This window comes from Neolamprologus multifasciatus, chromosome 7 (genome assembly GCF_963576455.1).
Source record: "Neolamprologus multifasciatus chromosome 7, fNeoMul1.2, whole genome shotgun sequence".
Taxonomy (NCBI): domain Eukaryota; kingdom Metazoa; phylum Chordata; class Actinopteri; order Cichliformes; family Cichlidae; genus Neolamprologus; species Neolamprologus multifasciatus.
In genome coordinates, this window is record NC_140445.1 from 759,302 (window position 1) to 774,940 (window position 15,639).

The 15,639-nt window shown below is 48.9% G+C and overlaps 2 protein-coding genes, 1 long non-coding RNA gene and 1 pseudogene across 3 annotated transcripts in view; all 4 read left to right on the forward strand.

Annotated features, from left to right (window-relative positions):
• The window catches only part of LOC146513363 (uncharacterized), a 58,656-nt gene extending 51,588 nt beyond the window's left edge, over positions 1-7,068 (forward strand). Inside the window, exons 9-10 of the mRNA XM_085167006.1 lie at positions 5,713-5,808; positions 6,515-7,068. Coding sequence (XP_085023132.1) covers positions 5,713-5,808; positions 6,515-6,657 — 239 coding nt within the window. The 3' untranslated portion in view covers positions 6,658-7,068. The remainder of the gene's footprint in view (positions 1-5,712; positions 5,809-6,514) is intronic.
• LOC146513365 (uncharacterized) lies at positions 1,133-3,601 on the forward strand (annotated as a pseudogene).
• On the forward strand, positions 3,604-5,091 carry LOC146513366 (uncharacterized; the record flags this gene model as incomplete). The annotated part of the gene is made up of 2 exons (XM_085167513.1): positions 3,604-4,666; positions 5,075-5,091. Coding segments are annotated over 2 exons (1,080 nt in total), but the record flags the coding sequence as incomplete, so codon positions are not given.
• Positions 7,069-8,720: 1,652 nt separating the features above from the next.
• Positions 8,721-14,208, forward strand: LOC146513367 (uncharacterized). The gene is made up of 2 exons (XR_014875163.1): positions 8,721-10,542; positions 10,868-14,208. It is a non-coding gene; the product is annotated as an uncharacterized LOC146513367 (long non-coding RNA).
• The last annotated feature ends 1,431 nt before the right edge of the window (positions 14,209-15,639 follow it).

Sequence of the window (15,639 nt, forward strand, 5' to 3'; positions counted from 1 at the left end):
TAATGACCAGAGTCGGTTACCAGCGGTAACCATTAGCTGCTGCGTTCAGCCTCCAGCCTCCACAAAAGGGATATCATCGTGAGCCGCATGTGTCCTGATTGAACTTCCCCAAGTTTTAAATGTGGCATCAAACAGTTCAGCAGGAATATTCATCCCACAGCAAAAAGCCTGCAGGAGCGCGTTGGTGCAAACACGACACACAGGGCATTCATCACCTGATGTTTGGTATCCTGGTGCTGAAGCCTGCCCAGGCTCTGCTTCAGCGACACCAGAGGGATGAAACATGATGTTAAACATATGAAATGTTCCACTCTGAGCTCTGGGAAGATTTATGTTTTAATCCCTGTTCAAAATCCAATTTTAAAAACACAAAGAGTCAGGATGGAAACAGAGTGATAGATGTGAGCGACACGAGAAACTTCAACAGGCAACACGTGGCGATCGTGGTTCAAGAGTTGGGAGTTCGTCTTGAACAGTCTCGGTCGTTGTGTCCTTGGGCAAGACACTTCACCCGTTGCCTACTGGTGGTGGTCAGAGGGCCCGGTGGCGCCAGTGTCCGGCAGCCTCGCCTCTGTCAGTGCGCCCCAGGGTGGCTGTGGCTACAATGTAGCTGCCATCACCAGTGTGTGAATGTGTGGATGACTGGATGTGTAAAGCGCTTTACAAATACAGACCATTTACAATTTACGTGTGAAAGCTTAACACCCGAACACAGCGAACTGTCAGTTCTCTGTTTAAGGATGACTGACAGCGTGTGTGAATGTGAGAGTGAATGAATAGTGGAATTGTAAAGCGCTATATAAATGCAATCCATTATTGTTATTATTAATCTCCAATGATCACCCACCGCCTTCCCGAGGCCTCCTATCTCTGGAGATCACAGAGATCCACACTGGTTCCTCCTGGAGACACCTTTCAGAAAAATCATGTTTAAAAAAGGTTCACTAAAGACCTTCAGCCAGAGACTTTACTCTTCTCTATCTGTCTATCCATCCATCATCCATCTACCATCCATCCATCTGTCTGTCTATCCATCCATCATCCATCTGTCTATCCATCCATCCATCCATCCATCATCCATCTGTCCATTCATCCATCTGTCTATCCCTCCATCCATCATCCATCTGTCTATCCATCCATCCATCCATCCATCTGTCCATTCATCCATCTGTCTATCCATCCATCCATCATCCATCTGTCCATTCATCCATCTATCTATCCATCCATCCATCATCCATCTGTCCATCCATCATCCATCCATCCATCCATCCATCATCCATCTGTCTATCCATCCATCTGTCTGTCTATCCATCCATCATCCATCTGTCTATCCATCCATCCATCCATCCATCATCCATCTGTCCATTCATCCATCTGTCTATCCCTCCATCCATCATCCATCTGTCTATCCATCCATCCATCCATCCATCATCCATCTGTCCATTCATCCATCTGTCTATCCCTCCATCCATCATCCATCTGTCTATCCATCCATCCATCCATCCATCATCCATCTGTCCATCCATCCATCCATCTGTCCATCATCCATCCATCCATCCATCCATCATCCATCTGTCTATCCATCCATCCATCCATCCATCATCCATCTGTCCATCCATCCATCCATCCATCCATCCATCCATCCATCCATCCATCTGTCTATCCATCCATCCATCTGTCCATCATCCATCCATCATCCATCCATCCATCCATCCATCTGTCTATCCATCCATCCATCCATCATCCATCTGTCCATCATCCATCTGTCCATCCATCCATCCATCCATCTGTCTATCCATCCATCCATCCATCCATCCATCATCCATCTGTCTATCCATCCATCCATCATCCATCTGTCTATCCATCCATCCATCCATCATCCATCTGTCCATCCATCCATCCATCCATCATCCATCTGTCTATCCATCCATCCCATCATCCATCTGTCCATCCATCCATCCATCCATCATCCATCTGTCTATCCATCCATCCATCCATCCATCATCCATCTGTCCATCCATCCATCCATCATCCATCTGTCTATCCATCCATCCATCCACCATCCATCTGTCCATCCATCCATCCATCCATCATCCATCTGTCTATCCATCCATCCATCCATCCATCTGTCCATCCATCCATCCATCCATCCATCCATCATCCATCTGTCCATCCATCCATCCATCCATCCTTCATCCATCTGTCCATCCATCATCCATCTGTCCATCCATCCATCCATCCATCTGTCCATCCATCCATCCATCCATCCATCATCCATCTGTCCATCCATCCATCCATCCATCCATCCATCATCCATCTGTCAATCCATCCATCCATCCATCCTTCATCCATCCATCCATCCATCATCCATCTACCATCCATCCATCTGTCTATCCATCCATCTGTCTGTCTATCCATCCATCCATCATCCATCTGTCTATCCATCCATCCATCCATCATCCATCTGTCCATTCATCCATCTGTCTATCCCTCCATCCATCATCCATCTGTCTATCCATCCATCCATCATCCATCTGTCCATTCATCCATCTGTCTATCCATCCATCCATCATCCATCTGTCTATCCATCCATCCATCCATCCATCTGTCCATTCATCCATCTGTCTATCCCTCCATCCATCATCCATCTGTCTATCCATCCATCCATCCATCCATCATCCATCTGTCCATTCATCCATCTGTCTATCCATCCATCCATCATCCATCTGTCCATTCATCCATCTATCTATCCATCCATCCATCATCCATCTGTCCATCCATCCATCCATCTGTCCATCATCCATCCATCCATCCATCATCCATCTGTCTATCCATCCATCCATCCATCCATCCATCATCCATCTGTCCATCCATCCATCCATCCATCTGTCTACCCATCCATCCATCCATCCATCCATCCATCTGTCTATCCATCCATCCATCCATCCATCCATCCATCATCCATCTGTCCATCCATCCATCCATCCATCCATCCATCATCCATCTGTCCATCATCCATCCATCCATCATCCATCTGTCTATCCATCCATCCATCATCCATCTGTCTATCCATCCATCCATCCATCATCCATCTGTCCAGCCATCCATCCATCCATCCATCATCCATCTGTCTATCCATCCATCCATCATCCATCATCCATCTGTCCATCCATCCATCCATCATCCATCTGTCTATCCATCCATCCATCCACCATCCATCTGTCCATCCATCCATCCATCCATCATCCATCTGTCCATCCATCCATCCATCATCCATCTGTCCATCCATCCATTCATCATCCATCCATCCATCATCCATCTGTCTATCCATCCATCCATCATCCATCCATCCATCCATCCATCCATCCATCCATCTGTCCATCCATCCATCCATCCATCCATCCATCCATCCTTCATCCATCTGTCCATCCATCCATCCATCCATCATCCATCTGTCTATCCATCCATCCATGCCACCATCCCCCATCACTCGATCATCCATCCATCCCTCCATCCATCCCTCCATCCATCCATCCATCATCCATCCATCCCAAACATCCATGCCATCATCCCTCCATCCACCATCCCCTCATCACTCCATCCCTCAATCCACCATCCCCTCATCACTCCATCCCTCCATCCATCCCCCCCATCCCCCCATCCACCATCCATCCATCCCTCCATCCATCATCCATCTGTCTATTCATCCGTCCATCCCTCCATCCACCATCCAACCATCCATCATCCATCCATCCCCCATCCACCATCCATCCATCCAAACATCCATCCAACCATCCATCCATCATCCATCTGTCTATCCATCCATCCATCCACCATCCATCTGTCCATCCATCCATCCATCCATCATCCATCTGTCCATCCATCCATCCATCATCCATCTGTCCATCCATCCATTCATCATCCATCCATCCATCATCCATCTGTCTATCCATCCATCCATCATCCATCCATCCATCCATCCATCCATCCATCCATCTGTCCATCCATCCATCCATCCATCCATCCATCCATCCTTCATCCATCTGTCTATCCATCCATCCATGCCACCATCCCCCATCACTCGATCATCCATCCATCCCTCCATCCATCCCTCCATCCATCCATCCATCATCCATCCATCCAAACATCCATGCCATCATCCCTCCATCCACCATCCCCTCATCACTCCATCCCTCAATCCACCATCCCCTCATCACTCCATCCCTCCATCCATCCCCCCATCCCCCCATCCACCATCCATCCATCCCTCCATCCATCATCCATCTGTCTATTCATCCGTCCATCCCTCCATCCACCATCCAACCATCCATCATCCATCCATCCCCCATCCACCATCCATCCATCCAAACATCCATCCAACCATCCATCCATCATCCATCTGTCTATCCATCCATCCATCCACCATCCATCTGTCCATCCATCCATCCATCCATCATCCATCTGTCCATCCATCCATCCATCATCCATCTGTCCATCCATCCATTCATCATCCATCCATCCATCATCCATCTGTCTATCCATCCATCCATCATCCATCCATCCATCCATCCATCCATCCATCCATCTGTCCATCCATCCATCCATCCATCCATCCATCCATCCTTCATCCATCTGTCCATCCATCCATCCATCCATTCATCCATCTGTCTATCCATCCATCCATGCCACCATCCCCCATCACTCGATCATCCATCCATCCCTCCATCCATCCCTCCATCCATCCATCCATCATCCATCCATCCAAACATCCATGCCATCATCCCTCCATCCACCATCCCCTCATCACTCCATCCCTCAATCCACCATCCCCTCATCACTCCATCCCTCCATCCATCCCCCCATCCCCCCATCCACCATCCATCCATCCCTCCATCCATCATCCATCTGTCTATTCATCCGTCCATCCCTCCATCCACCATCCAACCATCCATCATCCATCCATCCCCCATCCACCATCCATCCATCCAAACATCCATCCAACCATCCATCCATCCCTCCATCTATCCCTCGCTCCTTCTGTCCATCCGTCCATCCGTCCATTTTGTGGTTGTAGGGTCCCACAGACTCTGAGCTGTGAGGAAGTCACATTTAAGAGTGAAAAACTTTGTGATAGAATTGCACAGCTCATTTCCTAGTGATCCAGATACTGAAGGAAAAACAAACCTTTACTATCCGCGACGTTGCTGTCAGAGATGCATGTTTCTGTCTTTTCTGTTGATGAAACAAATGCTGAATGATGACCCCAGAATAAGCAGTTTTTATCTCCTGCTGGGCAGCGTCAGCACACAGACAGCTTCCTGTCAGTCTGTCACATAAAAGCCAATAATAAACTGAGATGTCTTTCATTAGAGATCAGGCCAAACCGCCGCGCCCCCGAGCTGTAAATATGAAGACAAAGGCTTAAACAGAACATTTCACTTGACAGGAAATGCAGGGATACAGGTTGACATCCTTTCCTGTGCCTGCGCGACTCTCTGAAGTGTCCTCCTGTGAATTTAAACCTGAGCTTAAGATTCACTGATGGAGATGTACCTCTCGATATGTTTCCGGCGTCTCCTTGAACCCTGCAAAGATGACCTCTGAATGTTCACTCTGTCAGTCTGACTCCATCGACTCAAACAGAATTCATACACAACGCCAACACGATGTGATTTTAATCCAGAGGAAACTGTCGTGTTTTGTCTTAATCAGATGCTAAAACCAACATCAGAGATTACCACGGGAAGACGGCCGTTCAGTACTGGAGCGGCAGCGCCGACATCTTCGAGAAACCCGAGGCTCAGTCAGGTCTGTCCAGCAATTATTATAAGAATCACTTTTTTATGTTTTCATTACCAGAACCATGCTGCATGGGCTACGGAAGCCCATCTGTGCCAGTAAAGTTACAAAACATGGGCTGCAAGTGGCCCACATCACCCAAACATGCGGCCCATACACTGACGTGAAGAAATCGAATGTGTTATGATTTAAATTTTTTATATTTAATGTCTAAAAAGCTTTAAAGTCATCACAGAGAACAGAAGCTTCTGGATTATTGTTATTAACTGTTACTCATTAGTGAAGTTTTCTCTCCTGTTCTCTGTAGTCGCCGCGTTTTGTCGTTCTTTTCATTTAAAAAATAAAGATGGAAACTATAACGCCAAAGGAAGCAAATCTGTATTTCACAATAAAAGCATGACCTAAAGTCTGTAATTATTGTTTCAGTGTCATTAGCAAAGACATTTTCAGACCTTTGCTAATCTGAGAGCGACTGCAGCGCCCGTGCTGGTCGCAGAGGTGGAGGCTGTTTCACGCTCTCCGTGTGGGCGAGCGGCCAGCGTCGGTGCATTTTCCCTCACAGAGTTTCTTCTGTGGGCGGAGCCAGTCAAAGCTCGGTGTTTGTGGTTGCAGATGGATCCGTCTGCTGCTCGATCACAGAGACGGTATAACAGGAGGGTTTAGATCTGTGCTTCGGTCAAAGTTTGACTTCAGTCGTGTGTTTTGTTCTTTTCAGGCGGGAGGTGTGTTCGCCGTCAGCGGACGCAGCATTACGCTCTGCCGTCCTTCCTGCTGTCTCGCTCTCGCAGTCAGGGACAGCTCAACCTGGAGTTCAGGACGCCGCCTCAGTCCCACGACGCCTTGGACCTCCATGTTTAAAGTTGAAACCCGGTGACCCGCTCTGTCCCCGTTTGGTCCACGTTTCTGGGCTTGGAGCCACAGATGGCAAAGATGGCCGCAGGAGGTGGATGTGAGCTGTGTTACTTTTAAAGAGCAGACTCAGACCTGAACACAAGGCGGGCCTCATTTTAAAGCCGAGGTTCATCAAGCAGAGGTGTCAAACATAAGGCCCGCGGGCCAGAATCGGCCTTGCAAAGATCCAAGGACGACATGAACTGTAAGTTTGCTGATGAAGACCTGCCTCACGTGATGAAGAGCAGATAAAGAATTACATTTCTTTCACTCTCGACTGTAATAATGTGTTTTTATAGAAAAATAAAAACAGTTTTCTGTGAATCAACAGAAATATTCAATCTGAGCAGCGAGCCACAGAAACGCTCTAATGTCACACATCTCAGGGATTAAGGGAGTTTCACCAGGATGTATGTTCCCACCGTGTTGAATCACTTTGACTTTTCCTGCTTTAAAGCAGGGGCGGGGAACTGCAGGCCTCGAGGGCGGCGTCCTGCATGTGGCTAAATGCGATTCAGGTGTGCTGACCGAGGGTGAGATCTGAAACCTGCAGGGTGGAGTTCCCCACCCTCCTTTAAAGGAACCAAAGGCAAAATAATCCAGAGGTGTAGAATTCCAGGAACTAGGCATGCTCAGTACTGATGTGTCGATGCAGGAAGTGCAGATGCTTCCAGACTGTGCTCGAAACACCCGCATCACGTGACCACGGTTAGTCCCGACAGGTGGGTTTTACCTGGAGCAGAGCTGGAGAGCACCTGTGTGTTTTCACCCAATAAAGATGTCCTGATATGACCTGTTTGAACTCTGTTCCTCGATTTGCTCTCAGCACAGAGAGCTTCTCTGCAGCACCTGCCTTCATTTGATCCTATAAACTGGTTGGCTGTGCATCGCTAACGCTGTGGCGGTTTGCTGGTGGAGGGCCATCGTGAACGTGGCGCCGACGGACCGGGACAGAAGTCGTTTAAAGGAAGCCGTTAGCTCTGTCAGACACGCCTCACCCTCTCACTCTCTTTCACCCTCATAAATGCCTTCATTAGCTTCCGCTCCATTGGCCGGCTCATGGCGTTAAAGTCATTATCTGCTTTAATAAGGCGGCGTTTGCGTAAGCGATAAGCAGTAAATGAGCGGGCGGGCAGAGGACACGCTCGACACTAATAACAAACACTCGGAGTGAAATTAGCTGTGACTAAACAAGGGGCGGGGCTAGGCGAGCAGCGAGAGGATCACGTGATGCGTCACAGGAACACCTCAGGGGTGTGACGTTCACCACGATGACGATGAAGAACGTGAAGAAGATCAGATTTTACATGTCTTTACTTTTAGTAATACCCCTCCCCAAATCTTCTGATTGACCAGCTTCTGGAACCCTGCTAAGGGGCGGGGCCTGGAGCTTGGAACAGATGACCATATAAGGAAATGTGCAATGAGCTGCTTTGAAAGGATGAGCAGTTATTTTAGAGGTTGTGTGCTGATGGCTTCCACCACACCGCCGCGTGCTCAGCATGAAGCGTGCACCGCTGTCTCCTTTGATGATGTCAGCAGTATTTTTAGGCTTCTGATTGGCTGCAAGCTGAAAAAACCATTAAAAAGTGCTCCAAACCTCCTGCGTGCGGGAGTCAGTATGAAATCATGACATCACTGTGATTAATCACTCAGATCACTGACAGACGTCAAACAGCCTCACGCCACCATCCAACAAAGTCAGTGACATCATCAGCCTGAAAGGTCACAGAGACAAAGGCGTCGGGACTCCGGTGAACCACGGCGAGAGCCACGCGTGGAACTGAGGTTTCCCAGGAGCGCCATCGCCGAGTGTCAAACATATTTGACCCCTGACATGTGACCCGTTTTACAGAGTGGGCGTGGCTCCGCGCAGACGTCTGATTTATGTCCTCATCCAGATGTTGCTGAGAGAAAAGAGAAAGTGACACAGACACTCATGTCCCTCCTCTGAGACACGACCTCTGACCTCTGACCCCTGTCTTTTCCCACGCTTCTTCGCAGATCCTCGCAGAGCGAACAGAAACATATTTGTCTCTGATTATCATCAACAGTAACGCGTCACCTCAGCAGAGCGGCTGCAGGCGAGTCCTCTCTGCAGCTCGCTGCCTCACGGCTCGTCTCCGCCGTCGGTGGCATTCTCGCCTCCGTCAGCGAGCTGCGCCCGGCTGCTGTCAGTCAGCGGCTGCTGGAGTCGTGTTTCCTGCTGTAACGAGGCCCAGCAGGCCTGCAGGGAGCCAGGAGCTTAATGAGCTGCGGCCCTGATTAAAGAGGCCGGCCGCCATTGCTGCTCGCTGTGACGGGAGGAAGCCGGCTGGCAGAGACGCAGCATCGGGCGCCGCAGGAGAAAATGACACTTTCAGAATAACTTTCCACACGGAGCAGCGGTGCTCGATATACGCGTGCTCACAGCGCTCCACGGCCACCTGGAGACGAATCGGACGCCTGATGCTGAAAACTGGCGTCCCAGCAAATCTTCATCATAAAGTTAAACTTCGTCACATCGTCAAAGATGCGACCCCAACAGGAAGTCCCCATTGTCGGCCATGTTTGTCACTCCAGATGTTCTGTTTTAGCAAACCTACAGATTTCATCTGTGTCCACGCACGTACGCTGTCTGGTAGCTGCAGGCACGGCGCCACCTGTTGGCAGCAGAAACATCATGTTTTGCACTTTGCTGCGATGCTTTTACTTTGTTCTGTGTGTTGACTCCTCCCACTGCGTGCTGCACCACGATCACTGATGACAGATTCAAGTGTGTATTTGGTGATGACACAAATTCACACAATTCATTCGTTGAAGTCGGTCACGCCTGCAGTGAACCTCTGACCCATCACAGAACTCTAATGGTGCCCAAATCCAGGTGGCGTCCTCCACGGAGCCGTAAACGCTGATAGGAGACGACGGTGGGAAGTGAACGGCTCCATTAGCGCTCGGCCTCTCAGCTTAACGCTCTGTTTGCTCTGCTGTTGTCGTGATTAATGCACCGAAGCTCCGTCTGTAAACATGCAGCAGAGAAGCAGCCGGGAGGCGGGGGCGTCACGGCGTCACGGAGCCAAACTCAGGGAGGGGCACCTGATACAAGCAGATCGTCTCTGCCCTCAACGCTCACCGTGACTCTGACGTACAAGCAGCTCCAGATCAAACAAAGAGTTACGAAGCTTCAGTAAAAGGATCGTGTCGTTCTTCCAGGAGAAACTGCATTTACTCCAAATCCATTAAAGAGCGCGCAGAAATCTGGCTTCCAGTCGAGGGAGTCACCGTGACACCGAACTGTGCGACCAAAACACTTCCTGTCATGTGGTGTCTTTTCATGTTAAACATGTGTCTAACAATGAGCTCAGTGTATAAACATCTCTGAGCCAAACTGAACCCTCAGTTTATCACAGTTTTTTCTGCTTTTTGATCTGTATGATGTCATAGAGGGCCTACTTCTATATATTTGGCCGAGGCCGGCAGAGGAGGGGGGGGGAGCTGCTGCCCGAGGAGGTGAAATCCCAGGATAACGCCGTCTGCAGCCGCTCGTTCAGCCACAGACGTCCTGACTGCTGCACACGCTCACGACTGTCAGCCGTTTATTAATGTGTAATAACAACGATAATAACAACTACATGTAACTATGCATCACAGTTATTGTGGCTAATCGTTCATTCATGAATGTGACACATTTTTGGAGGGTTCATACGGGGTCACATGGGGTCACATGGGGTCACAGGGGTCACATGGGGTCACAGGGGGTTGCAGGTGAAGAGGAGACCAAACCAGAGCTTAATGGTGAAGTAAACAAACAAAAACGATCCCAGTTAATCCATTTTATTAATAATTGAAAGACAAAATCATGATAGAGCGATCGTGGCTCAAGAGTTGGGAGTTCGCCTTGTAATCGGAAGGTTGCCGGTTCGAGCCCCGGCTCGGACAGTCTCGGTCGTTGTGTCCTTGGGCAAGACACTTCACCTACCACCTACTGGTGATGGTCAGAAGGGCCGATGGCGCGATATGGCAGCCTCGCTTCTGTCAGTCTGCCCCAGGGCAGCTGTGGCTACAACTGTAGCTGCCTCCACCAGTGTGTGAATGGGTGGATGACTGGACGTGTAAAGCGCTTTGGGGTCCCTAGGCGGGACTAGTAAAAGCGCTGTACAAATAAAGGCCATTTACCATTTACCATTTTAGAAATTAGAACGTAATTAACTGCACCGCCCACCTGAGGTTCAGACTTCCTGTCTTTGAGGGGCAGCCAATAGGAAGAAGCGTGCCACCCCCCCACCCAGCAGATGGCTTGGTCCATTCATTTGGCTTCCTCGTTTCCACTGTGGGAATCAGACTGGGACAGTGTGGAGTGGCACTGAGGAATAATTAAAAGCAATAATATTGATAAAGACAAAGATGTGGCGGCACAGGTGGGACACAGGTGGGACACAGGTGGGACACAGGTGGGACACAGGTGGGACACAGGTGGGACACAGGTGGGACACAGGTGGGACACAGGGGCAGAGGGAAGACGCCACAGAAACAGTGATGCAGCCTAAAAGCAGCAGAGACGTCACGTGTTCGAGTCTGTTCTTCTTTAAGAAGGTCACACGGGATTAAACACGAGCCAGCAGCTGTTAGCAAAACACCGCAGGACGAGAGGACGCCGGCGATTCATTAAACACGCACAGAAAATCATCATCCATCGTCCTCGGTGTTGCATCCTGACACGTCCCAGTCTCCCAGTGCTCCCATTTGTCCTTCCACGCTGTTCTTTCACCGCGGCGTGATCACGCTAGGAGCAGGTGTGGGATCGAAGCCACCCTCCTCCATGCAGCTCGTCTTCCTCCTCATCACGAGGTTGGTGCTGGACCTGATGCAGCGGCGGGCTGAAGGTTCAGACCTGACACAGTCCAGAGTCTCGTGTCTGATGCTGCTGCCAGCTGCTGAAGAAGAAGCCTCCTGATTTGTTGCACCTGGCAGCAGCTGACAGGTGACTCAGGAAAAAACGAGCTGAGAAGTGTCAGATAAAGAAGGATTATTTTAACTGTGAGTCATGCAAAGCTGCTCTGACAGAATCCAGGTGAGCAGGTGGGTTTGCTGACTGTGGAGCTAACTGTCAGCTAGCTTTAGACGTTTAGCTTTCACACACCTGGAGAAGGTGTTTCTGGTCAGATGAGGGAAGAACTCTGTCTGTACTGATGACGTGTGCAGAGAAAAACATTTCACTTTGAGGGGGATAACGGGCTGATTACAAACCTGCAGCGACACAAAAACTCACAAACTCAGAGGACAAGCGAGGAGGTCAGCATCGTGAGAGCGGCGGCGGACTGCGGTTAAAGATCAGCTTTGCTTTGTTTTGCAGGAAACTCAGTGGAGCGTGTGATTGCAGAGCGGCGGTCAGGCCAGCCCTCGGCTGATAAATATCCCCATCCAATTACAAGATGTAATAATTCTGCACTCAGGTTGGTAATGAGCTCTAATGCCGGGCCCGTGCGATAATCCCCCCGCCGGATGCCGGCTTGATCAGACGTTGAGCTTCGTAATTAGACTGGCAGAAAATCATTATTTGGTGTTCAAATAGAAAATGAGGTTGGTGAAAGTCAATCTGGCCGGCTCTGTGGAGCACAGACGAGAATTTAATGATTTAATTACAGTCGTAATCTCCTCGGATGAGACTTGAGTTGAGCCGAGGCTTTGGCCGAGGCCGGCAGAGGAGGGGGGGGCTGCTGACACGAGGTTAGGAACGTCACGGGGGTCCGGCTGCTGCCCGAGGAGGTGAAATCCCAGGATAACGCCGTCTGCAGCCGCTCGCTCAGCCACAGACGTCCTGACTGCTGCACACGCTCACGACTGTCAGCCGTTTATTAATGTGTAATAACAACGATAATAACAACTACATTCTCCTGTATTCACAGATTGTTTTAAATACTGATGTTAATAATAAGTTCACTGTAGCTGTGCAGACACACAATGCAGGACTCTCAGGCCTGAGGATGACCTGCAGCAGCTCACCTGTCTCAGGTGTTTAATCAGCTCAGACGTCTGCAGGTGTTCAAGCTTCGTTGGCTCCACCTCTCGCCTCCTTCTGGGACGGGTTGGTTCACCTGTGTGATGCTTCTTCAGGTCTGCAGCGTCCGGATGAATCGGACGTGTGAGGTAAGAGTGGCCTGTAGAGTCGAGGAGTCGCAGCTTCTCTTCTTCTGCAGAGGCTCATGGAGCTTCTCCAGCCTCACTACTAATAATCGATACTGATTTAAAGTCTTTGTTTTCTCATTGATAAGATGTGAGTGAATAAATGGAGAGAAATGAAAGAAATGATTCCTCCGAGCTCATGAAAGTTGAGCAACCTGTGCAATCCTGGTGGGAGGCAGCCTGTCTCCAAACCGTGGTGGCAGACGCTGAAGGTTTGTCTGAGGTCGTAAAGGCAGCAGGCTGCCAGCACGCCACCGTCTGCGTCTCGAAGAGTTCGAGTGGCTGCAGACGTCAAGACAACTGCTTCAAAGACAAGTTCACGGCGTGAGGGGCAGGAAGGCCGGACGTGCTGCAGTCTCCACGCTCGTTCTCGGCCTGTGGTCGGCTACATTTCTGCAGCAGCTGCTTTCAAACTGGAACTTGAACTTCTCCAGTTCATTATTATGTTTACAACGTGTATCCATCCACAGTGAGGAAGCAGACGCTCCCAGTGTGGACTGGTTTATTCCTCTGAGGCTGTCAGCAGGCGCAGCTGGTCCTCTTCTTCTTTTTCATCATCACTGAGGAAGGCAGGAAGTCTAAATATTAATGGGCGTATTGATGCGGCCTTTAGAGCGTTGTGAAAACTTGAACCTGGTAGGGAAACAAAACGACTGAGGTCCAGGCTGCAGAGGTGCATCCGAAATATAAAATATGAAGCGGTATCGACCCGACGACCACGTGAGACAGAAACAGCTGCAGGAAAGCCGGTGTTGCAGTGATGAGAGGGAATTTTGAAGCCTTTAAGACCGACCATAGAACCAAGTCCACCAGAGCTTATATTATATTTTTACATGCTGTGGAGCCATTTTTGGGAGCATTTCAAGTTGCTATACATCAATACAACCATTACAGCCTAGATTTTAATAATATGTCTGCATTAAGTGCATAGTAATTACATAAATTGCAAAAAAGTGCAATAAACTACAAACAATTGAAAATTGTTTTTGTTTTTTTAACATATATTTCTAGTTAGAGAAATTTAAGAGGCTTATCCCTCAAAACTGTAAATACAAAAAAGTTGCACAAACTAGTTTCCCACCACAGGAAATTTATTTTGAGTGTCTTCATAGTTTTATTTTTGAAATACACCAATTTTTATATACTGCAGGAAAAACGAAAATAAATATTATGATGCAAATTTGCAAAAAAGCAGCATATGCATCAAAATAAACTATTTCCAGCAGTGCAATATGAGTCCTAAGCATCCCAGAAACCACACAGAAAGTCATAAAGTCAAAGATAACTTTTAAAAACACCAGTATAGGCTCATGAGGCCCTGATGGTAAAAAAAAAAAAACTACATTTCCGCGAAAATGACGTCACTTCCGGTTTCGGGCAGGAAATGGCGGACATGCGATAGTTCGCGCTGATGGACGTAGGAAGTGTTACAAACAGCTGATCGGATCGGCAAAGCGTGTTTCTGGAATATTATGTTTTTGTTGCTGCAAGTGCTTTTTATGCAGTTTTTGCAAAGTTATATGTGGAAGGAAACTGTGACCGAGGACAAGCTGATGGCATAAGATGTAAGTACAACTCCTCCGGTTTCATATGCAGAAAAATTATTGCGCTAGCTCACGTGGTTGCAGAGCTACCGGGATTTAAAAGTAGTTACGCAAAACAGAGCGTGCTGCTCTGACCGGCTTTAAAGGGTTAAAGCCTTTATTTGGGCTTCTGTTGCTGCTCACAATCAGCTCAACATCTTTGCACAAAACATACGAAACCAGCCTGGAAGTTTCCCCCGTGCTGCGTTCAACAACATCGGATAATAAAGGAGCGAACGTCAGACTGTGACCCTACCTGACCGAAGCCAATGAAAGTCAACCGCAGCAGCGAGGACGAGGATGTAACGACGTCATGAGACTTTATGTCCAGATGCATTTGGACTTTATTTTGCGTCTCTCAACTTCCCTGAAATCACTGAAGCCTCTCGTTTCTCTCCATCCACCTCCAGCTTCCCTCTGGGAATGTTGAGGTTTTCCAAAGCCAGACTTGGATCATCTCCTCCTATCCCAGCATCCTCCTCTGTCACTCCAACCCTTCCATCCATGAACCTCCTTTGAGGTCTTCCCCGTCTCCTGCCTGGCAGCTCCATCTTCATCCTCCACCCACATGCTGAATTCAGGTCACACTGAAAGCTGTTATGTGTGGAGATGATCGTGGGTGTGTTGTTCACAGTATTGTGTTTTTATATGTGAGCAGGTGCAGTTGTGTGTTTGTGTTCATACACGTCCACCTGACGTCTAAAGTCATCGTCCATGTTGGGTCGTGGTACAGACGGACCCGTGACCTGCACGTCTACCTCAAGTCCAGTGTTGACAGGCCGATGCTCACATGTGTGTCGGTCTTTCTCCCAGCAGTTTGTTGTCTTTGTGGATTCTGAGTCTGTGCGCGTCGTTGTTTTACAAACCTGACTGATCGATAGTAAAGATGGCTAGCCCTGCGCCGTCACGAGGTCGGCATGTGAGTTAGCACTCGATCTCTGAAGCATCAAAACCTGTAGGTCCTCTTCAGCACTCAGGTATCGGGGAGAATGAAGATGCCGCTCTCCTAAACCCAGCAGGACCGTTCGGTCCGTCATCTCTTAGGCGACGTGTGTACGTAGAAACTGGAGTTTTGAGTTCTGCAAAGAAGTTTCATTAAATGCTGCATCACTCGTCACTCTGCAGGTTGATCAGTGCAGACATCAGCACGGCGTTCTTCCACTGATGTTTGAGCAGCTACGTTGGACGCGCTGCCTTCATCCTG